The sequence below is a fragment of the Pezoporus occidentalis genome, unplaced genomic scaffold, assembly GCF_034315485.1.
Source record: "Pezoporus occidentalis ecotype Australia unplaced genomic scaffold, CSIRO_AGI_Poc_V1 ctg81, whole genome shotgun sequence".
NCBI classification, from domain to species: domain Eukaryota; kingdom Metazoa; phylum Chordata; class Aves; order Psittaciformes; family Psittacidae; genus Pezoporus; species Pezoporus occidentalis.
The window spans coordinates 3,088,487-3,115,323 of NW_026916170.1; the positions used below are offsets into that span (position 1 = coordinate 3,088,487).

Here is a 26,837-nt window from a genome sequence, read left to right on the forward strand (position 1 = left end):
GAAGCCCTCTTCCCAACCTTTTCCTTGTTCTCCATTGTGTTGTGTTAGTTTCTAGTCTTGTGCTTCCTTAGTAGTGCATCATAGAAAAGTAATTGTCTCATAAAAGATAAACTTTTTTGCTGAATTGATGCCTAGGAGGTCTATTGTATTTGCCTAAATTTGTGGTTTGCCAAGCTGGTATCAATACCATTAGAGGTGAGCTGTGAGGGGAACAAGCCCTTGTGTGTTCTGCACAGCTGAACAGTGGAATGGGTTTTTTTTCCATACCTGAACACAGGCTTGGAGCCTTTGGAGTATGCAGGGACTGTCTGGAGCCCAGCCTCACATGGCTGAGCAGAATCTTTTGCACTTGTTTGCCCTGAAGGTATTTGGGGTTCTCAACTCCCTCTGAATTTCAATTCCTACCAAGAAAGAGCAACATAGTGATGCTCTGCTTAGCTGTTTCCTCTTTTGTCATGCTGAGAAGAGTAGGCTTTTGTTTATGGAAACAATTACTTCTTTTTTTCAGTGACAGTAATGATGCTACAGTTAGTGAAATTACAGTTTCCCTGTAGAAATATTATTCTCCTTTTTTAGTTCTGCATGCAGAGTTTGGAAAGGCAATCTGTCATTGAATTCATCAGACCTTCCTGAATGTACTGCAAAAAAAAAACATGTACTCATATTTGACCTGTTTTAAAGATACTGAGTTTATAATGAGCTTTAGTGTTGTTCTGTAAATCCAGTGGCTGGCTGATAGCTCAAGTTTATAAAATGGGGGAATCGGTGAAAAAATGTAGAACTGCCTTTAGAGTTCAAGTTGAAGATAGGGAAGACTTTGTCAGCTTAGCAGACTACTTTTGTAACTTAGACAAATTACTTAACCTTGCAGTAACAAACTTCATAAATACATAAGTGAAATAGCTAAGTGCATAAAAAAATCCTCGAGAGCTAAGGTCCTAGAAGTATTTGTTTCAGCCTGTCACTTGGAAGGATGGGATTTGTCTCATCTCATACCTTGTCTAAATTTTAAATTACACTTTCTCCAGGATGAGCTGAAGAGAAGGAAGGGATGAATTACCTTGAAGGAGTTCCTGCTTCATTCCTGGGTGACTGAGAGGGTCTAGACAAATGGCCTGTGCTCAGCATCTGCTTATGGAAACAGAAGTTGCTGATTTCCACCCAGAAGGATTATGTAATGTGAGGGGGAAAGGAATGCACTTATTTCATGAGTGCTGAGAGGTGTTGCAAACAGGAAGTCCTTGGAAGGAAGTGCAAGCTGTTGTTACCAACTCCTGAACGAACAGGAGGAAAGGGCAGAGGAGTGTAGAGCAGTTTTGCAGAAAGGTTTGCAAGGTACAGAGCTCTAACAACTTACTGTTCTATTTCTTAAAAGGGATCCCTTCAGTTACATGCGCATGTACGTTTGGAGGGGATATCCAAGTAGATATCTGGGGACGTAGATGAATTGCTGAACTATTTTAGAGATGTATTCTTAAAAAAAATCCTGCGTACCTGGCGTGCCAAACAGTTTAGGAGCTGAAGCAGAACTTGGCTGGAGTTAAAACTGTTATGTCACTCTAACTTGTTTGAAACAATGTACATGGCTTTATTCCTTCTTGTCATTAACTTTTTCCCCTTCTCCCATAAGCACCTACCTACTACAGTAAAACCTTGCCAAAGTGCTACTGTACTGTTGTCATGTTGCAAAAGAGTCATAATTCTTCAGTATCAGCTTTAACTGTTAAAGCTCTGGGTACATGTCAGGTACTTGTTTGCCTGTCTCTGCCCCTCATAAAAACCACCTCATCCCCAAAATAAATAAACCCAAAGCAAAACAAAAAAAAACCCACAACACCCAAGCGCAGACCTTGGAGAGTATTGGCATTTGTCATTTCACTGCATCTCAAGCATTTTAAAGGTATCCTTGTGTCTTTTCAAAACTGGCATGCATGTAGAAGATCGCCTCATTTGCTGTCTAAAAAAGTCATTATTCCTCTGTCCTACCTGTGTAACGTTTGACTACTGCCCTGTTAGATTTTTTGCTGCGTGTCACCTTACTGAACTGTTTGCACTAAACCAGTACACTGTACCTTTCTCATTTGCAGGAGAAATGACCTAGCCTGCAGGCCTCACTCCTGGCATGCAACCAAATTTACAGAAAGTCAACCCGAGACAGCCACGTCACACCTTTCCTCCTCCAATGCCTGCGCTTCCTGGCACTTGCGCTACCATGCAAGGTGAGTCTCTGCTGAAGTTACACACAGTAAGCTTCCACGACGAGACAGTAAGAACGTAGATCACGTTGTTGAGTATTTTCTCAAAACAACAAATGCAGAATCGTTCTATTATATGTCTTCAGTGTTGCCTGTCCTTCCAGTGCTTGAAGGGGGATCATGGGAAGTTTGACATATGGATGAGTGGATTTCAGAACAGTATGTGATATGTGCATGTGACTGAAAGGTAAGACACTAGCTTTAAAGGCAGTCAAAAGGTTATGTTTCTTGCTCTGCGTTTACTTTCAGTGTCCACTGGTAAAATCTTAAGCCATTGTGAGGAAAAAGAAACCATCCAAATTAACCTTCTGAAAGTGAAATAGTAAGGAGAGAAGAAACTGAAAATACTGTTTCAGACTATTAAAAAGCCTTTTGCTAAAGGGAGGGTGCATAATGTTTCACTGTTGGATTTGAAGGTGTTACTGGTTTTATTAGCTGAACTGACTTTCTGTAATCTGATCTGCCCTACAGCTGTGTTCTTGCTCATGCAGAGAGGTGATAAGACCAGTGATTTTCAGTCCCTGTTTAAAGCGCCTTGATATTTGTTAAGTCTCATTCAGCACTAGAGGAGAAGGGCTGGCACCCATGCAGTTTTATTTGTAAAACGTTAAGCTTTCAGGCAATGCCTGTTTGTGTCTGGTGACAGGTTCTTTTTGTTTCCTGCTCGTAGGTGACATTCTTCAGCATTTTCATGAGGGATTTCTGTGGTTTGGTTTTCTTTTTTTCGTTGTTGCTTTTTTTCTTCTCAGCTCCCTTTGGCCCATAGTTACACTGACCTTAAAGAAAGTAAGCCTGGTGCACAATCCCAGTTTGGAAAGCAGGCTTGCATTTCCTGTACTGACTGCTGTATGTTCTCCATCATTATTTCTTGGTGTTAATTTATCATAATAGTTAGAAGAACATTAATACTTTAAGATTTTATTTTACTTTGAAAAATACTTTTAGTTTGTAAAATGATTTTTACATTTTTTACGTTTACAATTGTAAATTTTTTACAATCATTTTACATCATTTATTTTCTTTGGAATCTCTCTGCTATTTTTAAAATAACTTGCTATCTGCTCTTGAATAAAGTGTGAGTGTGTTAACATTTAGACAGAAAAGGTTTAAAGATTTTTTTACTGAAGTAAAATTCCTTGTACCTAGGAACAAAATTCTGAAATTTGTAAGACCTTTATAGCATTGTCATCAGGAGCTCTCAGATATTTCTGCTTTCAGACTGCTGAGTCTTCTAACTGAGCTGTAAATCAGTATATGCTTCCTGCTCTTCCTTATGGTTGTCCTTGTATCTAGTGAAACACTACAAGACACATCTCAGAGCATGATTTTATAGGAGCCGGCCTAATCACAATATTTAAAAAAGTATTAATTTGGTTCAAGTCCAGTTTGAAAATTAATTTTGGGCGGGAAATTGTGGGTGTAAAAGAAAACGGGGAGGGAAATAGAGCGATCCTTTTCCCCCACATATCAGAAATAGCAGCAACTGCTGGTAGACGTCAATAAAAAGGGCAAATTTTTTCTCAGATGCTGCTGAAATATTTAGTAGCTTTAGCACAGTCTAATACCAGGGTTGCCGGGGCACTGCCATGCTGAACACCTTGCCTACCTGTGCTGCCCACTTGAAAGGTAATGTATTTGGGAGATCTGTCAGTCCTGGTGTCTGCTGGGAGCTGGAACTTGATTCCAACCCTAACTATTCAGTGATTCTATGGGGAACAAACAAGAGGAATTAGTTTCAGTGGCAGAGCTGACTTCATACTGAGGTTGCTGGAGGTCTAGCATTCCCAGAGTGCCAGGCCAAGGACTTGGATATTTGAGAATCCCAGTTGCAGAGAGGGATTCTGCAAAAAGAAAAGGTGAGCAGCTGCAGAGATACCCCGTTTTCAAAGTACAGTTCACAAAACCAAGAAGCACAGTGCACTTCTAAGTGAAGCACTAAGCTGAACCAGAGACACAGCAGTCAGTAGATGAAAGCAGCAGTATGCAAGAAGATAATAGAAATAGAGTGAGGAGAGAATATTTCTAGCCCAAGGATCCCATCCTCCAGCTATTTCTGGAATTTCTTGTCCTTCCTTGAGCTAAGCATCTTGAGATCAGTATTCACAGCCTAAAATCCCCTGAATGTGCCCACCTTCATTTTCTCTCTTAGTGTGGAAACTAAATCACTTGTAAAACCAGAGTTCAGAGAGGAGAAAGAGATGTTTTTGCACTCTTCCAAGGAAGGATATATCTGGATATTGTGTGTTGTGGGGTGGGGCATAGCTGAACAAAACAACCCTCTGAAAATTGTCCTCACTACCTAGGCTGATACTAGATTAAGCTACAGGGAAATTAGGACAGGGGGAGGGGGGGGATGTTTTGTTTTTTTTTGCCAGCCTACTGAATTTGGACTTTTGAGAAGGTGCATGAAACCATAGGAAAACAGACCATAAGGGACTCTATCTACACTGATACATAGGAGTATCAGTAGGAGAAAGGGTAGTTCTGGCAGGTGTAAGTGCCTCTCACACAAGGCTAGAGCATTAGACCTTGTAAGCTTTTGGTGCTTTAATTTCCCTCTGTGAGACTTTATGGTCTCTTTTTTACGGAAGTTATACCTTAACAACATGGATGCAGGCTTTCCTAGCCCAGCCTAGACTAAGGCTGAGTGCCCTTTTCTGGGAGTTATGTAAATGAGCTGTCTTAAATTACCGAAAGTTCAGACCCTACATTTTCTTCCACTAGGATATAATATAATAGAGGACCTTACATTTTTTTTTTCATGCCCCTGGGTGTGCAGTTGAAACTAATAACCTCTTCAACTTTGTTCTGGTGTGGGTATGCTTTGATAAGGCTGCTTAAACTGAGGGTTTGGGACAATTAGGGCCAGGTACATCTGGTCTGTAATCCCATGTGGTCTGATTTGCTGAGATGATGTCATTTCTGGGAGGGCACAAAAGCAGAAGCTCATGCCCCAGGGTTTGGCAGGGGAAGTGTGTTTATTAGCCAAAATAGTCAAGGTTGGAGTTTGTAGATTATTCCTTGACTTTGCTTGCCAGATATTGGCCAGCAGTGTAGGTGCTTCTGTGAATCCACTCTAAACAAAAACATTGAGAAAAGGATATCCTGAGATGCCAGGCTCTGGCAGAGAAGTGGCTTTTGTACTCTCTTCCATGTCAGGGTTCATGGGGCAATTGCCCTGTGGTTAAGGACTTTGCAGTAGCACACCACCAGAAACTTTCCTGTCTTGTCTTTGAGGCTTTTGCTCCATCTGCTGGGTTTCCGTTAGGCATTTTCCAACAGAGCTTTCACCTCTTAGGCTGGTAATATCTGCTTCACTTTTGATACCAGCATATCTGCATTGAGGCTTTCCTCCACAAGTGTCATCTTTATTTTAATCAGTGCCAAAATATCTTAGTGCTGAAGGGAGAAATAACAGCAATTCATAGCAATATATGCCCTACATTCTTCATTAACAAGGGAGATTCTATTAGTGACCCAAGACACTTTTTACATGAACCACAGTATCTGCCCAAGATGACAATTAAGATCCTTTTAAGTATTCAGCATGGTGTTTTAGATTTCTGAAAATAAAAGAATGAAATAACACAAAACCCACAAGATGAGGCCAGTCTTAGTGAATATTGTTAATAAAATGCTTTTAGAAAATAAGCATACCTTTTATATATATATAATACATATATAAACAAGTATACCTTCTCTTATTTCACATAAATTGCTTCTGACCATGTTGTGTAAAAAAGTTACAAAGGCTACAGTAATAGATGGGGGGAGGAAAATAATTACTGTGTTAATGCTGAATTCCAGAGAACTGTTGAGTTGACCTTTGCAATATTTTTGACAGAAAAAAAAGATCTATATCACTCTTTGTATATTTTATGTGGACTAATCTAATTTCATTACTAGCTTTCACAGGTTTCTTTACTGCACAAGATTTGATAGATGTTTCATTTAATCATAGCTACAGGGAAGTGGAATAATTCTGGGATTTCTACCAAGGGGCTTTGCATGCAAGGGCAGGAATTTGAATTTGGCATATAAAAACAGGAGGAGCTGCCAGTAAAGTTCAAACAGGGAGATGTGATGAGAATAATTGGAAAGACTGTTGTCCCAGTGTCAGTGTATTGAATTGACAGGAGGTGAGTGCTGTGAAAGACAGAAAAGAAAGAAAACAGAACAAAACTGTTGAGGTAGGAAAACAACAGAAGCAGCAAGATTTTGAAGTAGTGTCCTAGGCAAATTATCTAGAGAAAGCGCAGTATCAAAGATGATGTTTCCATAGAGGAGAAGGTGGCGAGGGGAACTGGTGTCAGGAAGGATTCTTGAAGGAAGGTCAGAAGTTTAGTTTTGGCTGTGCGAAGCTTACATTGCTCCGGGATCTTCTATCATTTTCCTGTCAGTGTTGCAGAACTGAATGATGATATTGCTGTAAAGGTGTCAACCTGCAAGTGGTTTGAAACTGTATTGGTAAGGTTCATGTGGTGGCTCAGAACTATAAATGGTGGCATTTGAGGCAAATGTTTTTAGTGAACCTCCTTTTAGAAACCATGTAGAAATCAGTATATTAAATGAATGGGCAGATTTGGATAAGCAGGATAAGGCAATATCTTTATGGGCTGAAGAAATTAATAGGAAGATCACAAAAGATGAACAGGGAAGTATGTGAGTTTTAATCACTGTAAGAGTCAGGGTGCCTGGAAAATAAGCTGAAAAACAAGTTGGTTTGTCCTGGGAAAGAGAGAGCTAATGGAGCCCACACTTAATTTGTCTAAAAGCAAAATCAGCAAAAACAACTTGCTGAGGGAGAGGGGAGCCTTCAAAGAGATAAAAACGTATTATTTATTGGTAAACTTAGAAGGGGAAGTTGAGTTAGTCACATTTCAAGCTTTGAATCAGTGGCAGAGTATAAAGCCCTGACTTTGTGTTCAAACTTCCAATTTTAATAGATTGTCTTGAGTAGCTACTATGCAGATAGATCTTAACCGATGTTAGTAAAATTGATGGCTGTATATTTATAATAATGTTGTGGCATTTTTTGACTGGCATATTTAAGCTGAGGCTTTTTGTTTGTTTCCAGCCATAGTTGTTCTTCTCATGACCTGTCAAACTCGTGGGACCAGTCAAGTCTTCATCGTACTTCTGACCAATTCAGCTCTTTGGGAAGTATGGACAGCTGGGACCACACTCCACAAGTAGCCCAGTATGGAAGACTTTCTTCTGCAAGGTCTAATAGTAGCATTGATCGTCTAGGGAGCCAAAGTAAGCGGGATTCAGCCTATGGGTCTTTCTCCACAAGTTCTAGCACCCCTGACCACACTCTGTCCAGCACAGACACTTCTTCGACAGAGAACATGCTATACAAAGTGGGCCACTGGGAGACTTCTAAGCATGGAAGCAAGTCAGGCCAGTTCTTGAATGACAGCAGTGGAATAGAGGAAAAACCCGGGTATTTGCCAGCTCCCATGCAGTATGAGAACAATAAAAGTCCTAGAATAGAGGAGCACCCCGATGCCAAGCTCAGCAGCTCTGGGAGATCCAGTTTTGGACCTGTGTGGTATGTTCCTGATAAGAACAAGTCTTCATCTCCTCCCCCACCACCTCCACCACTTCGTAGTGACAGCTTTGCTGCTACCAAAGGCCATGAGAAAGCCCATGGCCCTGTGTACTCAGAGGGTGCCAGCATGCAGCACTTCACAGCCCTGAACAGGTCTCAGCCCAGGAATGACTGGAGCTTGGAAACTGTAGAGCATCAGTGGCGGCCCTCCAGGGCATGTGACAGGAGGGTCAGCAGCTCAAATTATAAATCTGATCTCAGTACAGAGCACGCTTTTTGTTCAGCTGGTGAAAGGTGTAACAGTAATGCAGGAACTGTGAACAAACTGCAGTCATCCTTGTCCAGCACTGATGTTCGGTTTGCTCAGCCTATTTACAGTTACCACCACCAGCACCAGTACAGTGATGAAAGCACTTTTTTTCACAATGCAAGAATCTTAGCTGCGCCTAAAGATCAGCAACATTATCTGTCCTATAGTGGCAATCAAGAGTCACCTACAGATCATTTTCATGGCTACAGTCCAAACCAAGCGGGACTCCCCAACACTTCCTCTTCTTTGAACAGTGCTGCTGAACAGAAGGTGGACAACACTGGACAGAGTCGCTATTACTGTGTGACAGTAAAACAGCCTGCTCAGGGAAGCTCTAAGCCACTACAACTCAAGGATGAGAGCTGGAAACCTGGAGTGGGGACTGATCCACCTCTCGGATCTCAAGAAAATCTTGCAGTTGTCACAGTGGTCCAAAAACCAAAATACTATCTACCTCAACAATCTGTTGAATCTTCACTGAAAGGGTGTGAGAACAGCAGTCATCACCCTTTCGACGGGGATGCTAGGTGTGCTATAGTAGAAGAAGCTAGAAAACCCAATCACACTGAAAAGTCTGTACAAAAGAAAAACTTTGAGAGCAGCTCTGAGGAAAATGAAACCAGGTATGGTCAACAGGACTATGTAAAGGGCTGTGTCCTTACCACCGAAAAAAGATCTGCTCAGAAAGATTTTAGGTGGGGGAAAGATGAGAGTAGCAAGATTTCTCCTCAGAAGACCCCAATGTTGCACTCCTTAACTCAGGAAGGGAAAAAGCAATCTAACAACAGCTCAGAAGTGGTAACAGAACGACAGGCCCCATTTGACACTCACTTGTCTAAACAGGCACGAAGAAGTGATCGTTTTGCAACAACCCTGAGAAATGAGATCCAAATGAGAAGAGCAACGCTGCAGAAAAGTAGAAGCACTGCTACGTTAGTAGGGTCATCTGAAACGGAGGAGTGCAGTGAGACCTGGAAGCCAGATTCAGCAGAAAATGTCACTGTCTCCCCAGACACTAACTTTACCACCACCTACAAAGATCACCTCAAGGAGGCCCAGGCCAGAGTTCTGAGGGCAACGTCCTTCAAACGGCGGGACTTGGAGCCCAGCCCCACTGAACATCTCCCCAGGTCACCCGAGCGGAAAACTGATAGTTACAACTCTTCATTATTGGCTTTGGTTTCTGAAGATGTGTCTGGATTCCTCGAGGCTACACAAGCTAAACCGAACCCCACAGGGAGTGGCACTCATCACGTTTCTCGCATCGGAGCCAGGAAGAGGTTTACAACAGAGCAAAAAATGAAGTCTTACTCTGAACCAGAGAAGATGAATGAGGTGGGAGTTACGGAGGATGAGTGCCGTGCTCACTGCTGTCCAAATCCATCTGAAGAAGCCCTGGGCTCGTTTGCAGACAGGTGGAAATTTTTTGAAGAAACAAGTAAGCCTGCACAAAGGAGACCACCACAGAAACCAGCTCCCTCCAGTCTAGCTGAGGGACAGCCTGAGAGGCCAGATAGGAAAGTTCACAGTGGACAGGAAGGAGAGGAGTCCTGGTATGAGAGAAGAGGTCGGGCAGCCTCTCTTGGACTAGAAGCTGTACATGCTGCAAAAGATAACGTCCACCATAGTAGCAGCAGTAAGGCTGCTGATAGGATTGTGAAATCTGAGCAGCCACAGCGCCTGGGAACCTTTGCAGAGTATGAGGCGTCATGGAAGGAGCAGCGGAAGCCGATAGAGCCACGGAACTCAGGGAGGTACCGTTCAGCCGATAATATTCTTGATGCAGGCCACGAACAACATGAGAAAGCACAGTACACCCATGAGAGGTCTAGGTCATCTCCTTCTGCTGATTTCTACAAACAGGTACAAGTGTCTTTTGCTTTTATCCTTTCAGTTGCCCAGGTGGGGGGACAGGAGAGTGGTGGAAGGGGATTTTTATGAAGATTTCTATTTTAGGAACACAATGTAGTATGGTGTTTGCCTTTTGTCAGTAAGAGAATGGTTGTTATAGGTTGCTCCCATAAGTAAAATGAAGCTGATCAAAGTTTGCATTGCACAGGAATTAAGTGTAGCAAAGAACAATTGAATAATCTCTTGTGTGTTGTAGCCAAATATTGATTTGATAATATCCTCTTTTTACAGTAAAGGTACAGGAGGATCAAAGCAATCTTCACCCATAGTTTTCTTCATTTGTGTGGGTGCCTTCCCCATTTTAAGGCTTTCTGTTCTCTGAAATTATGAATAAAAATATTCCAAGGGTAAATAATGCCTACTTTTGCCCAGTCTTGTTAATGGTCTCATAATTTTCCATGGATTTCCTCTTTTCTTATAAACTGGCTTGATGCAAAAGCTACATAGGACAAAACTTCTGCCTGATAAAAGTTAAGAGATAAAAAACATGCCTGTTAAAGCTACACTTCAGCAACAAATGAAACTGCTTAGTGTTTTATGGCAGTTTGCTTGATTTAAGATGTATAAATTTATACCTTAGAGAGATGCCCAATGTCTGTTCAACTTGCATGTAAATAGTAAGTTAATTTTTAACTGAGCAGGGCCAGAGGATGGTTGGCAGGTGGCAGGGGAAGTAAACAGAGAAACCAAGTCTCTTAAGTTCTCTGTTTAAAAGATGTTGTTCAAGCTGCTCCAAGATTGCCTCATTGTATAAGGATTCATAGTATGTTCAACCTGTGCTGAACGTCACCTTATGCAAGAAAAGAACTGAGGCAATGCAGTTGCATGTTACTTTTTCCTCTCTTGGTAATAACGTTGCATGCATACATACATGCACACACATCCACATGGCACCTGTATGTGTGTGTAGACCAGGATTAGAATAAGAATAGCTCAAAAAGAAACATATGCGTTGATCTCTAAAAGTGGTGGATTCTTTTTCTTCTGTTTTTTTTGTGCGTTGTTAAGTTTGGCAAATTATTTTTGAACTCTTACTTGCAGACTTAACTATGCGAGTAATTTATTAGGGTAGAGATTCCAAGCACTGGAAATACTCATATGGAAGTTATTTTGAAAATTAAATTAACTAAATTATTTAATAATTGCCTACCCAGCAGAAAAATCATCATATCATCTATTCCATGTATGCATTTCTGGTTTATTAGTCAGTGCCTTCAACTTCAGTATAGGCCTCCTGGGGCAAAAAGCAGACACCTGCTTAGGCACCTGGAAAATATGGTGATAAGCGCATTGAAGATGCTTACAACATACTCAAGTAAGTAAAGATGTTTTCTCATGTGATTCAGATGATTCCAGTGCTAATGTGCAATTAAGTTTCCTGTAGGTTCAGTGTTTGTAATGCAAAGCTGTGCTTTGGGTGTGGTTGTTTGAAGATAGCGAGATAATAAAACCCTGGAAGGGGGATGTTGTGTGTTTTGCTGAGAAACTGAAGTATGTGCTCAGGGAGTCAAAAGCTGGTGCCTACGTGCATCTTCTAAAATGGGAGCAGCTCTCCTCTAACTTCTTTCCCACATTTTTTTTGTCTTTGCCAAGTGAAAGTTGCAAACGCTGATATAAATGTTAAGCTCTTCTATAGATCAACAAAGTAGAGCAGTTAGTTGAGCGCAGCCGGGTCAGTAGTGCTGTGCAAGAGGTCACATAGCATACTGTACCACTTAAAACCAAACAAGCTTAAGACATACTGTGCTGTTGACTTCATGTATATTCAAACAGAGCAAACCCACAAATAAGAGGTTCCATAATCACAGATTTTTTGGGAGTCTGAAACATGATGACTTGGTGTCTTACTTCTGCTGTAAACCACTTTTAGGAAGTCTCAGTTGAAGTAAGGAGGCAAGCAGAGGATTTAAAGGAAGATGGGGACCGTATTTTCTCTAAAGTTAACAATCTGGATGAAAGGAGCTGCACCGTAAGGTAAGTATTTCTTAATTTCTTGCGTTAAGAGATTCCTTATGATAACTCTGATCTGATCTTTTCCTGACCCAGACTGGACGTTTTGCTGATGATTTCAGAGTTTTCGCAGTGCGGTTTTCCCTTGTTTCCCTCCTTCTCCCCACATATTTCAACCTGCATGATAGAATTATTGTTAGGACTGAAATTTTCAGGGAGTCTAGGGTAAGCTTGAAGAAATTCTTAAGTGTTGAGTGTATTACAGTTTGTTCAGAGCCAGATGATTCTTATTTGTGTGCATGAAATGATTCAGGTATTTTTCATATTTATCAGTTACAGGTTTTTGGTGGAGGGGGGTAGGCAAGGTTGAGGGAATGCTTGAGGTTTCCCAAAAGAGTTTTCCAGTATTATCCTTGGCAAAGACAGCATGCTACTGGAACACAGTAGTGCTGTAAATTGGACTTTTCTCTACTTTTGCCTTTACCGAATGCAGTACTTGAGCAGAAGCCACCAAAAGTTATTTTCAGGTTTCATAAGCTCCGCTTTTCTTTGTTAATTTGTGTTTTAATGAAACTATACAATATTTTCAAACCCTTTTCAAATGTATGACTGTATACACAATGCAGTTAAAGTCCTTAAATGTGTTACATGCAGGGGGGTATCCCCCTCCTCCTTCTGGACCACTGTTTGCAGGAGCAGTTGTAATGTAAGCAGTGATTTCAGTGATTGCTGATACTGCAGCTGCTGAAGTGGTGTGTGGCAGCTGAGCTGAGATTGTGCACACACTGCTATCACCAGGCTTGACAGCTCCAAGTTTCCTAGCAGAAGAAACACATGTATAGGAAAAATAACTTCTATGGGCTTTCCTCAGCTCTGGAAGTGGTATTAATCTCTCAAGGGGAGAGAAAATGATGAACTGTAGCATATGTGTACTCTAGTCATAACTGTAAAGCTTGTCAAAAATTAGTATTTATTTGTGGTTTTCTCTGTTTGTATTTTGCATTGCTTATGGCCCCGCTGAAGAGGTCATCTGCTGTTTTTCTAATTCCTTGTGGCCCTTTGTACTTACCATAGTGATTTCAAAATGAATAGCCCATGAGGGTGTCAACCTGTGTGCGCATGTGCATGGAGGGGAGATTGGGCTGGAGGGGAGGGAGAGGGGGAGGCAGCAGCGCAATCAGCTGGGAGCAGATGAGCTTCTGTAGGCAGACAGCATCTCTGGACAAGTAAAATGATTTCCATCCAGCAGTGCTGAACCCTAATCACAAAAGAGTGTGAATGATACTCCTATGCCAGCATTTTAGCAGTGTTTGTGCAGCACAATTCTCGCTTTATAATCAGGGAATCCACAAAAATCCCATGACTGGGCACCAGCTGCAGTAACTTCTGTTTTTTTAAGCCAAAGCCTATTTTGACATACTATTTCCGAGTATTTGGCCATTTCACTGTGTTACAGAAGGTTTTGTTAAATGGTCACTTTTGCAATCTTTCCCTCAGCATTTGTGTCATGCAGAGGACTTGTATGTCTTCTGTATTCAAAAAAATTAAATAAACAGGTGCTCTCATTTGGGCATTTAATTCCTGTGTTGTGAACATGCATGATGATGCATAGCTGTCCTCTGGGAAAGAATATGTATTTCCATGTGCTCTTTTTTTAACAAGGCATTCTTGTGCACAAAAGGAACTTGGACACATCATGACATGAAATGATTTTACTATTTTTGAGCTGCCCTATAGGCATTTAGTTTCCCTACTTTTAAAAACTAGCACTCTGCAAATGGCTAGCAGATCTCCCTAATCCGTGGTATATTCTTGAACATTAATATTAACCAAAACTTGTGTTCATACTTAAAACTTCTTTGAAAACTTGCGTTTGGATTATATTGCTGATGGCCCTTATTTTGTGCTGCCTGAGGCCTGTCTTCTGCAGTTGCTTTTGTGCTACCAAAGGCACCGTGGCTGTGCTGGTCACAGGAGCCGCCCATCAGCATTTATGTGGGCTAGATGTGCGGGGACCCAAGCTGAGGGCCATCTGTGGCATCCGTGGGTGCCTTCGTTAGGTTAGAGACTGTCCCAACAATACAAGGTGCCTGTGGCCTCCTTCCCCTCCTGTTGTTTGGGAAAAAAAATTAAAAAATAAACAAAAAAAAAGAATAATTTGGCTTTTAAATAAGCCTTGAATGTTTCCCATCACAGCTTCCCTCTTCATTTTCAGGTGAAATATAAGGTCTTTTTAATGCCCTGAATCTAGAATGAAAAAGGGTTGGAGTATTGTAACATCAAATGCTTAAAAAAAGAAAGTGCAGGCTAAGCAATTTTTTTCTCCGAGGCTTTTTGCTGCTGGCTCATTTTGCTACAGTATTTTTTTGGTGCTGCTCTTTTTTTAGCACACAGTTGTAAAAACTAAATTAACATTTCTTCTAAAAGTTGGAGATCTTTTAAGCTAATGAAGATAGTTTGTGAACTCCTTTCATCTATGGGCTGTATTTTTCCCATCTGAGATTACTGAGTGCTTCCAGTGAATTTAGGTTGGTTCATCTCCCTTTTTAGCAAAGCTACATGTTCTTCTGAACTACAATATTTAATAGCTTGGAGTATTCTTTTTATAGGAAGGAAAAGTAGTGGTCCATAGTAGCCATTATCATCTCTCATGCAAGAACCAAACCACTCTTGTTACAAACTTACAGGCATGCAAGCAGTCATCTAAGATGAGCTGATAGTTTTACACTGAGGCTTGATGCGATTCTAAGTATGTTCTTAACTTTAGGTCTGCTTAAAGGCGTTACACAAGTCTAATGATCTGTAAAACAAAAATTGATTCTCTTATTTTAGTGATGCTACTCCTTCTGTTTCAGATTAGTTACTAACACTTAGATTTTCACAGATTCAAGGTCTATCCTTTAAATGAGCCTGTCTCTGTATTTGTCAAATAGCATATGCCGGTTATATAATTAACTTCCCTATAGAAGTCTCCACAATTTCTAAACCAACATAGCCGTTCAGAAGGTTGAAGATGGAAATGTATGCTCCAACCTGTAGTCTGTGTGGCTTCCTGCTGGATGACACAGCACACATAAACATCAATCTGTATCAAAAGAATAGTGCTCTGTGATCTAATTCTTGAGAGTGCCATCTATTAGAGATGTTCACAGCCATTGCTTTTATTTACTTTCTAAGAACATTTGACTTGTGCCTCTGTTAATTTGCTTCTGCAATGTCTATGAAAATTACATAACTTCAAAACGTGAAAAAGGATTTATGAGATCACAAGTCACAGAAGACCTTTCAACATTTAATAGGTGTCAAGTACATGTGCGCGTCAAGTGTAGAACCACAGCATGACTCGACTCTAAACACTGTAAGATGTTTCATTTAGTTCTTCCATGCCTTAGTAGTTGTTCCTGTCTGAGCTGTTGAGGACAAAGGAACAGCCTTTGCCATACAAAACCAAAGTAAAAACCATTACTTGATGCCTAAGTTGACCTAAATGCCCAAGTTCAATGTTCTAAAAAATCTCTGACAAGCCAGAAACAGGAGCCTATAGAGAGGTTCTCCAGTTCAAGGAAACTGATTTTTTTGAATGTGTGATACTTCATTTGTATATGTGTTTACATATCTCAAATATATATGGATGTCTGTGCATATATGTATACACATATAAAACATACATGCATGTTTTGGTAGTCATTTCTCTGAGCTTGTTTTGGTTTGTGACCGTTATAGGGGTTGGGGCTATATGTCTATAAGGGCTAGCTAGCAGAGTGGAAAAAACCCACATTACACATCTGAAGTAATGAGTTTCTCATGTAATCTCATGCTGACAGTGATAAATGGTGTAAAATATATACTGGAAGATAGATTAGACTTTGGAAATATTCTTAGGAACTACCTATTTTTTTTATAACTTCAATAATTTTAAGTTATACGGAGATGATATGTGCATAGAATGGTGTGTGAAATCCAACTTTTCCTTCTCGCATAGCAGTAATTTCAGTTATACATCATTGTATATGTTGCTGAGATATAGGAATAGCTGTCCTGAGGATTACTTTGCATTTATTAAATCCAAATTTCATCTGTTGTCTTATGCCCATTTGCTCAATGGTAAGAAATCTTTGGCTTGTTTTTTTATAACTCAGTATAATTTCCTCAGAACAGCAACTGTTGCCACCTTCTTTTTCACCCTGTTGTAAATCATTTAGAGCTAATCAGTTCTGTTATGTGGTGTTGTGAGGACTTTGTTCCATAACAGTCAAATTTTTAAAAGGCTTTGGTGCAGGTATTTTTTTTTAATTTTTTTTTTTTATTTTAGAATCTTCTAAAAATCAAAAAGTCTGTGTTGTCCACGTGTGTAGTGAGTATATTCTCAGTGTCTTTCTGAGAATAGTAATGCATCCAAGACACATCTTTTCTGCAAAAGCCCAAATGACCATTTGTCATTTTAACAGGCTGGTTAATGCAGCTGCTGAATCTCTTCATACAATTTGTACCTCTTGGCTTAATTTAGATGTTAACTTCATGGTTCTGAAGTTCTTCGTATTCATAATGAGTATTTTGGTTTACTTTTTCTCTCTTATTCTCTGTTTTCAACACCCTCGTGCCTTCCCTTCCCAAACACTGCATGTGTCACTTTGCTCAAGCAGTTGCCCAGGTATCAGAGGAATGTGTGGTTGTGCATCACAGATACTATTTCAGCAACTTCTTGTGGGAGTTTCAGGTGATTATCATGTAGTCCCAGGTAACTCAAGACTACCCAGTAAATGGGGGACAACATCTGACAATAATTCCCACATAGGCTGTTCTTTGCTAATGGAGATGTGGAGGGGAGTACATGTCAGTTTTCTTCTGTGACCTTGTTTTCTTTGTGTTTTTATTACTGTTCTTTGGGCTCTATAATCTGTCTGGCAGATACGTGTGTTTGAAAAAGCAACTCTTTTTTATTTAACATTTTTTGTTCCAACACCTTTAGAGATGTGTACCTTTTTTTTTTTTGTTTTGTTGGGGTTTTTTTGTTGGTTGGTTGGTTGGTTTGGGTTTTTTTCTCTTTTTTCTCTTTCTTTTTTTTTTTGTTTTTGTTTTAATCTTACTGTATTTAGGCATTGTTTTGCTTGAGTAGTTCTGAATTTTCTTCACTTAGGTATGACTTTCATTCCCTGGTGGATGTCCTTGTAATTACTGTTTAATCCAGCCTTCGGAGGGGACAGAAAAAGGGGAAGAAAAAAGGGTTGTCTGGGGTTTTTGGTAGGTGTTACGCATTTTCTCTGAGTTTCATATGTTGTATCTTTTGTCTCATCTCTTAGCATTACACCATCTGGCATGTTCCTTTTAAAAATATTCCCCTCTTGTTTCTAAATGCCCTTTTCAAAATTAAATATCACAGTGTGGATTCCTGATATTTCAGGAAAGATTAGTCTAAATACATATGGCCACTGGCACAGGGTAGCTCTTCAAGTGGTCAAGTTTTGAACCAAATTCTTCTCATGCCTCAGGATCAAGGCAGGAGTTGCATGATAAATTGTCCCACTTGTAGTCTTTTTCTTCCTTCTGTTGTCTGCTTTAAAACTACCAGGCTGCTTGAGCTGAGAGGTGAGCTGCATGGTTCTTCAAGAGCATCCCAAATGCATTATTTTGGGATCTAGGATTGGTTGTGGCTACACGAGAGTGCTAAACCTTGCAGGCATTTACATTGCCTTCTCATTCCTCATTCTCCTAGGGTGCTCAGCCCAGCAGATGTCAGGTGTGTGCCCTACAGGTCAGTAGGATGCTCTGCTCTGGCTCACCAGCAGCTGCTGGATCTCATTAAGTGGGTGCTAGACTGTCTCCAAAGCCTGTGCTTGGTTTACAGTATGCTACAGTAATGCAGCCCTGTTTCTCCCCTGTCCAATTTCCTCATTTCCCACACCCTTGAAAGTGGCTTCTCCATCTACCTTTGTTAGGTCAATTTTGTATCCCTCTTTCTAACCCCTCCTCACATATCCAGTTTTCTACGTCCGGCTTCTTAACTGAGTGAAGTTCTTTTTGCTTAATTTCTGCTTACACATCTGTTCTCCCCTGTGCATGCAGTGACAGGAGTATGCGAGAACACTGTGGTCTGATAAAAGGAAGTGTTGGAGGGTAGTTTCTTCTAATGGAATGTTTCCTCCCCTGCTCCCAAATGTGTTACTAAGTGTGAAGAGCTGAGAGAGGTCCAAGAGGTAATTCTGAAGGTAGGGGGTGAGGAAAAGAAACACACAAAAAAGTTTGTGGAGAGAGAAACAGAGATAATTTTTATAGGGATTAATCAGTTTTTGAGTTCTGGTTTTACGGCTTTCCCTGGAAAGAGGATTAGAATGAAAATGACCTAAAGACTTAAGTTTTTGTTGGATCACTTGAAATCCAGCTATCTTCTTGTGGCTATTTTAATGATAACAGTTGAGTAGGAAGATGAGCAATAATGTAAAATCTAGTCTCCAGTGGTTACACTCATAAAAGCATCATATGCTGATGTATTGTAGATTTTATTTTCCCCTAAGTTACTTGATGAAAAGCATCTTTGGAAATAGGTGACTGATTTGTCTCCTCAGTGCAGCAGCAATTCATGTATTTCTTACATATGGAATGGCTTTATGGTGTTCTGGTACTAAAAGCTAGCCTGTAATATGTTTGCCTTCTGCTGTAAACCCTTAGGCAACATGGATTATGTCACAGAGGGGACTCTTTATGCCAGTAAATTTGAGTAAAGTTTTGTGATAAAAAGTAACATCACAGCTATAACTTCCATTCCTCTATGTGGGCCAGTCACACTTAATGTTCCATTATGTAAACAGATAAGTTTTCTTGAAGTCATTTACTCTTGTATCTTGACATCAAGTAGACAGCTTTGGTAGGTATAAAAATTTTAGGCAAGAAGAATTTTAGAGGGGGTTATTAACTGGGTATCAGTGCTGTATGTCATTTTGCGTGCAGTTTAACATTGTCGTCTTAAAGTGGTCATCTTTTAAAATGATCTTTTAATACATATTAGAGCCTCCTTCACAGTTTATCTATTAAGCCCTTAATGTGTTCTTGTAGAAGAACTTAAAGGAGCTTGAGCTTTGCTCTGGTGAAGGCCATGATGCCTTTGGTTTCTAAAGATGGAGTGTGGGGGTGGCAATTTGCACATGCAGCATGAAGCATTTAGTTCTTCCCTTGCAGAATCTCCTGCAAGAGAGAGCGCCTGTGCACACAGCACATGCAAAAAAATTCAAGCTGGAGGGCTGTTGATGAAGACTCTAACATTAAAGACTTGGTTATTTGAATGCTGCTCAGAAAGGAGCCTAGTAACACACTGATCTTTTTTGATCATTTTAAATATTTAAAACTTGCAGAGCTGTCATTTCTGAAATGTGGATCATGATTTTCACAAACGGAAAAAAAAAAACAACCTTAAAAAATTAAAGGACTTTTTAAATTTTTTTTTTTTTTTTTTAATAACCAAATCCAGGGACTGGGGGTGGGAGAAGGGAAAAGCTTTGAAGTCTCTGAGATCTTTTCCCTGAGGTCAGAAGTTTCTGATGATGTAACACACAATACAGACCAAGCCTTCACTTATCAAGGTTAAAGTTGACGGAGCTTGTATGAACTTGTCAATCATAGGAAGCAAGCAAAAACAAGCCAGCTGTTGTGAGGCATGGCTTTGAAAATCCTCTGTGTTACAGTAAATGAGACACAGAGGTTGAGACAGATTCAGTTCTGCAAGGCTTTCAAACTGGCTGGCACATTTGCAAGGATGCAAGGCTCATATAGCTAGTGAATATGGGTAAACAGCTGTAAATCCTGGTAAGATTGTCTTGTCTTTCGTATTAAAGCGTGAGAGAAACAGCTAGAGGCACGTGCCTTAATTACCTTTTTCTGTCAGCTCTGAACAGAAATTTGCAGTATTAATTCATACAGTATTTCTTTTGTTCTCCAGGGCTTTTGAGTACAGGCTGTGTCTTCTGTCACTGTCAGCAGAAGCTACAGTTGCAAATCAGGAACGATGCAATACTTGGTACAGAATTCTATTTTGCTTAGCGTAATCGACTGCTCTGTTCGCTGATGGGCTGGGAGAATAGGGGGAAAACGTGTGTTAATTCCATCTAAGATGCTATGTGTGCCTAAGCTTGCACACACACACGCTGTTTTTAGCGGGTTTTGTTTTCACAGTTGGCATTATGCATGCTGGAATTAGGCAGCAGTGCCTTTCAAAAATACTTGTTTTCTGGAGCGAGGGCTGCAGTGCTGTTGTTGTGGCTCGGGGTGCCAGGCTCAGGGTTCCTCTGGGCTAGGGGTGGTGCGAGAGCTTTTCATCTTGTTATTTTCCTGGCAAGCCTGGGAGTGCAGGCTCATACGGAGACCTTTACAACAGCAGCAGGAGATACTAGCTGGGCGTGTAAGAGAATTGGATGTGACTGTTGGAAGCAAGCGGTGAGTGTGGCTCTGGGTGAAAAGATGGCTATTGAAATGTGTGCACATGCATGCTAATTAATTTAAATAACTGCCTTAGGACCTTTTTTCTTTTCCTTTAGAGATGAGCTACATATTCATTTTGTTGCCTGCCTGAGAAACCCAGGTGACCTAGCTATTATTTACAAAGTGTTTCATTTCATAGCTTCTGTTGTGTTACGAATTTGTTCAGCTGCAAGCAGCTGATTTCAGTAGCAACAGCAACAAGAAAATAGCAATAGCAGAAAAGAAAAAAAAAAAGGTGAAGATGTAAAAAAAATAAATCAAAGGAGTGGCAACTGGAATGTAGGGGATTTTTTTTAGTGAATTGACAAAACAATCATTTTTCTTTGAGCTTTTTAAAATGTGACTGTGATTTCCTTGTTAGCAGTGTTGGAAAGTGTTGTCTTTTGTCTCTGCAGTGGTTGCCATTTGTGTAATAGGATGGCTCTTGTTATACTGCTGGGATATTCTGATGATTGAATTCAGTGTGTAAGTACTGAACATGTTAACTGGTTGACTTCAGTGAGCAAAAGTCGTTTTAATTCCATGCAGGCAGTCAGTCCCCTGTGTGCTAGGACAGGCATGCCGTAGATAAAGCAAGAAAGAATACAGGCAGAAAAATTGTCTTTTATCATTGATTTTTGATGTGCAGCAAAATGGAGGAGGGGCTTTTATTTTCTGAACTAAGGAAAGAAAAACATCCCTCCCTCTGCCTTTTCCCACAAGATTCTCCCCTTCTGCATAAAGGCCCCTATACTGTTACAAGAAATTTAATTTTAATCAGATTTGATTTTTACTGTGGGCATATGCATTGTGCTGTTACCCTTGACTGATTGGCCTACATTTCATCCATCAGCATGTCTTTGCTGCAGAATTAGAGTGGGTCAGTTGAATTTATTTCTGATGTTCATGGGGAGGGAGGTAACATTTTTAGAAAGAGGAAGACTGTGACACTAAACCCCATTGCTGTGTATTTTGCCATGCAAGCAGGACAAGAGAGATTCTGGTGGGATCAACGGACTCACGAGTAGTGTCTGTTATCATACATGTGATAAAGCCAGGTGATAATGCAAGGGTTGTTAAGCTAAACTGACATTTTGCTATGGGTGCAACCACTAAGCTGTATTTAGTGTCATTCATTAAACAGATAGCCGCCATCAAGGCACAGATAATGTTAACAGGCATTCAGAGACAGAATTGGAAAACCAAGACTCCATCATGATGAATGGGTTGTAGTGTAACCTTGATGTGCCATGGGGTATACTTCACAAAATACCTTGCTGGGTTTGTACCTTTGGTTGTATTCTGAAGTGTATCAGTGCATCTTTTTGGTTTTGTTTTTTTTTTTGTTTTTTTTTTTAGAGAGAGGGAGAGCATTCTCTCATCATTCAGCATTCATTATTGTTTTCATCCTAACACATGCTTTGGTTTTAGGACTATTTGCTTCATTTCAGTAGGGCATCTGGGATACTAGTTGCCATTATCTGTCTTTTCAGATCAAGTCAGGGAACAGCCCTACTTCTTTGTAGTGATTTATGTGCTGTGCCTCTTCCTTGAGTGACCATTACAGTACAGCCATCATGATGATTAAGTTATCTGAGTTTTTTGAGGGTCCTTTGTTCTACACATTTGTTTTTAAAGATTTCAGAGTGGCTTTGTAGTCCAAGTTTTCATCTTGTTATCTTTGGAATATGCTTCATGTGTCACTATGTGGTGGATAGTGTGTGCTGTGCTGATTTAGTAGTGATAACGGTGCTCATCAGAAAAATGGACCACTGTTAATATAATTGCACTTGTATTGGATGGCCACACTGTGGTGTTCTGGTGTCAGTGTCTCCTTGGCATTGCAATAGGAAGACCAATTTGAGGGTTTCAGAACATTTGAGGTGCTGGAGCCTCTGAAAGAAAAAGCATAATGGGGCTCAGGTGAGGATTCAGATACATGCAGACATCTTACATCAGGTAACTGAAGTGCTGGCTGAAGTTATAATCCATAGAGATCTTGGACTCGATTCAGTTGGCTAGATACAAGTGCCTAGTGAGACCTGAGACATCCCAGCATATCCCACTTGGCTTCCAGCTGCCACCTTTTAGGGGAGCTGATGCTTTTGAATCTTTAAAGGTTTCAAAATGGTAGAACACACCCATGTCTGGGAAACTAAATTGATCACCTAGACAGTGAAACCAGTGTACGATTTGCTTGTAGAGACTAATTTTGAGTGAGCTGAATCTGTTAGATTACACTGACAGTATCAACATGGATTAAAATGCATATTAGAACTCGAACTTTTTCCTAAATTTTGAACAGTTCTGCCATATGCATCCCATTCCACCTCTGTAGCATCCTGTTGTGGTCTCAAGCAGAACCATGCTGGGTAGAAGAAACTACTCTTTATTTGCAGACTGTTGAAGAAGTGCTTTTGGATCCCACTGTGCCAAGTGCCAGGCAGATACACCATGAAAACATAGATTCAGCAAATGAAGTTCACAACTGAAAATGTAGTGTATCAGCAAGGGCCCTGGCTATATAGTTTTGGCATAAGAAAAGACAGTGTTTCATGATTGCTTTAAGCTACAAAATTACCTGTTTTGAGCCAGGTCAGTTCTTTGATCTGATTTTGGGGCTGTACAGTTCCCACTGCTAATACAATGGGAAGAGCAGGCAGACAAAATAAGAGTGGGCTAAGAAGGAGACTGCCTCTTCTGGAAAAATATCTGCATTCAGATCAGTTTAAGGGGCTGCAAAACTGTGGCCTTGATTATGAGGGGTTTGCTGTTGTTGAGGGGTGAGGACTTTTATGGAGGAGTTTTACTCAGGTATTAAGGTCTTTTTCCAGTGTAGATTGTACTGTTTGAGAAGGAATTTAACCTAAATCAAAACCAGCCACTCCATTTGCTCTCTTCTGCAAGTAAGTGCAGGGCATGTAGTTGCTTACATAATCGTGCTTATGTTTTATGGTGAAACTTTTGCACAGGGGTCAGGTTTTCAAAAAATGATACATTTTTCAAATGTTGGCTAATACATTTTTGCAATGCTTATGTAGTCTGGGATTTTAAAGTTGGATTGTCCTGTGGCTTTGTTTGTCTTGGCCTGAAGTGTTCTCAAGAAACTATAAATCAGACAGATAAAAATCAGAAACATTGAGTTGATCAAAGTGACTTTCATTTATTGAGATACGACATTCAGTCAGATCATTCTACTTCTCTGTCCACATTTAACCAGATCCTGAGTATGGGGCAAATGAAGGCAGTGGTTTGGTGGTGTTTTTTATGGCAACCAAAAATCTTACCCTTCTGATAGGCATCTATATATAATGATTCATTTTTGTAATTGCTCATTGACTCCACTGGCAGGCTCCTCTTAACGTGTGTATGCGTATATATAGCTCTCCATGGTTTAACTTGCATGTAATAGCTTATGTTACTGATACCTGTCTCTGGTTTGTTAGAGTAGCCTGTTGATTTATTGCTGGAGGGACCTGGGAGTGTCCAGACTGGGGAGGAGACTTGGTTGATTTCCCAGGCTTAGTGTTACTTGGCCTTTACATTTCAGTCCTGAGTGTGTATGCTGAAGGTAAGAGAGCCGGAAGGAAAATGAGAGATGTACTTGTCCATCTGGTTAGGAAATACTTGTTAGGCATTTCCACCCCCGTGGTGGTAAGTGGTGGTGGTAGTTTTGGTGGCTATGGCCCATTATGGGGTATGTGCAAGCCACAGAGCAGAGCTCCTGCTGAGCTCACCTAGCTGACAAGCTGTGCAGCCTCTTGTCTCTCCACATAGACCTCCTCTGGAAAACCTGAGTTCAGTGGAGGACTGGTTTGCGTGATTAAGCAATTTCTTCTTTTCAGTTAGAAGCAATTATGGGTTTCTGCCCCCTGCCATATAGATATGAAGGCTGCTATACCCAAATACCAAAAGTAGGCATAGTAGAAGAGGCATGTTAGCCTCCTCTAATAGACTCACCCTTGCTGAATACCGCTTTGTATCAACAGCATAAGTCTGTTGATGACACTTCCTTTGCAGTTCATGTTAAGTGAGAGGTCTGACAGTCAAAGCTGTCAAGTCATCACATGGCAGGTATGGGGAAGGTGGTGTGAGCTTTCTTGATTCTGTTCCATTAGGAAGGCTCTTGTGTTTGGACATTTGTGGCATTGTATCATGGGGATGGGGGAGCTTTGAGTTTGAAAATAACTTAGAATTTAATGGTTTTGATGATGACTGGTTTGTTATTTAGAATGAAAGTGGTAATTAAGTCAATTATCATGTTTTCAGGTTATTTTAAAATGCTCTGTCTCACTTTGCAATGTTTGATTATAAATGATGAGTTCTTTTCAGTAATATGTTATCCTTACATAATGCTATGGGCTTCATTTCCGAAACAGCTGTATTCTGGACATATCATTGCGTGAAGCACCAATAGATTTAAAGTGGCTTGGTGGACTTCTTGGTATTCATAATAATGTAACACCTTTGCAGGTTCTTGCCACTGTGTTCTCCTGGGGCTTGAAGCTTGCTTTCTTTTCCTCCTTTCTGAACAGTAAGCTCAAATCTCTCCAAAATAATATAATAAGCATGTCTTGCATGAGGACCCACTCACACTGAATGCAAACTAGCCTCAGTGTTGAATGCCTCAGACCCATTTTCTGTAGCACTGCAAAATGATTAATTTTGTGGAAGCTGTATGAAGGCACGTATGTAATCTCAGAATTTCATCTCCACGTTTGCAAATGTAGCATCTCTAAATTTCTCTGTGCTGTAGTTCTTTATTTCCTTTTACTCTATTTTGGAAGGGGACAGGACTACTAAAGCTTTTATTGGTTCTGAGCCAGGGTAATATTAGATATGTTTGGTTACATGATTTGGATATGTAAACATGTCAGATTGGTGGTATCCTCTGTCCTGTTTGCTTCCAGCAGCACACCCATTCCTGATTGTGCCTGCAAAGTTCAATGTATACTTTGCAAGTGGGCTGAGGTAATGCATGTAATTTACGTCCTTATGACATTTTGCACCATGCCCTTGATTCACCCATGCACCTAAGTGCAGCTATTACACTGTCTTATGTTGTGGCTTATGTATGTGAAGAACAGAGAGGCCCAAATTGGTTTTTGGCACAGGTTAACTAGGGGTCACCAGCTCTACATGGGTTATCTGGACAGTCAAAAATGCTGATTTAAACACAGTATTTCAAACTTAAGGCCTGCAGTCTTCATTTGGTAAACATTTCCATTAAAAGTAGTGGAACTATTTACAGGCCTGATTCTGCTTACATTGGATTCACTGGGGAAAACCAGCTGACTCTACAGATGCCATGTAACCAAATCTAAGTAGCGTTGGTCTCTCTGGCCTAAATCATTTTACTTAACAAAACTTGTCCTTTGGCTAGTGTTAAAATAGGAGTCAATAAATACTGTTTTGTAAAACAGAATTGACATTGAATTTGTCAGATGACTTGGAGTTGAATGAACTGACTGCTATTAGTTAAGAGCACTATGAAGAGATCTGAGTTTAAATAATACTCAGATTTTCATTTATGCTAAATTCAAAATTATCCATTGAAATTTAATTTTAAAAATTAACACTTCACAGGGGAGAGAGATATTTGTGTATGTGACTGTTCAGGAATCAAACTGGGAAAAAGCCATCTCGGAAGTACAATACTATTTTATTTCTGACATATAAAGATCAGTGTGAAGTGCAGTTATTAAAATTTCTATACATCAGGCAGTTTAATGACAATGCCGAGATTTTTTTAGAACTTCTTTCTGTAAGTGCTGAAGCATTACAGATCCAAGGACTGAAAAATAATAATTTTGAACGTAATTTGATTGTACAGGTGCGGAAGTAGAATCCACATCTAATCAGTTATCTTCCCACAATACTTTATCTTAAAGATCTGTTTTAATTTAATTAACTGTTGCAGTTAATTAAATAATAAACGTAGTGTAATGCAGTGTAATTGCTCCAATTTTTTTCCTTCTTGAATTTATAATGGACTTTAACCCATTATTTATTTTATGTGCTGTATCTCAGATTTCATTTTCATACACATTGATTTTAACCACCTATAGACCTATTCTCCAAACTGCTACAGTAATGTTAATAACCTGTTTAGGCTGAAAATTCAAGTTAGCCAGGGTTTACAAATAGGCTGGGAAAGATACCCGTTTCAGTCCCTACAAAAGAAAGCTGTGCATGTCTGCAGGGTTAGTATTTCACAATACAGAGACCAGCGCTGTCAGTAGCATAAATTATATTATCCGCCCTCTGAAACCTTTTACTTTTCTGTTGCAGCTTCTTTTCTAAGTTCACAGTGTCTCTTCAGCCTCCTCTAAGCAGAGAGCAAACCTGTCTCTTCTTGGGGCTCCAGAGGTACTTTCTTTTTTCCCTGCCTTCTGTTTCTTTCCCAGTT

General features: G+C 40.2%; 1 protein-coding gene across 6 annotated transcripts in view; it reads left to right on the forward strand.

The window, feature by feature from the left end:
- SHROOM2 (shroom family member 2) overlaps nt 1-26,837 on the forward strand; it is a 134,754-nt gene that overhangs the window by 80,160 nt on the left and 27,757 nt on the right. For 2 of the 6 annotated variants that reach the window (XM_062603689.1, XM_062603686.1), the window contains 3 exons: nt 2,088-2,219; nt 7,339-9,982; nt 11,901-12,004. In XM_062603689.1, the coding sequence (XP_062459673.1) occupies nt 2,088-2,219; nt 7,339-9,982; nt 11,901-12,004 (2,880 nt within the window). Of the gene's footprint in view, nt 1-2,087; nt 2,220-2,361; nt 2,443-7,332; nt 9,983-11,900; nt 12,005-24,901; nt 24,963-26,719; nt 26,798-26,837 lie in introns of those variants that run through there. The other 4 variants (XM_062603684.1, XM_062603687.1, XM_062603685.1 and 1 more) reach the window with 4 other exon arrangements.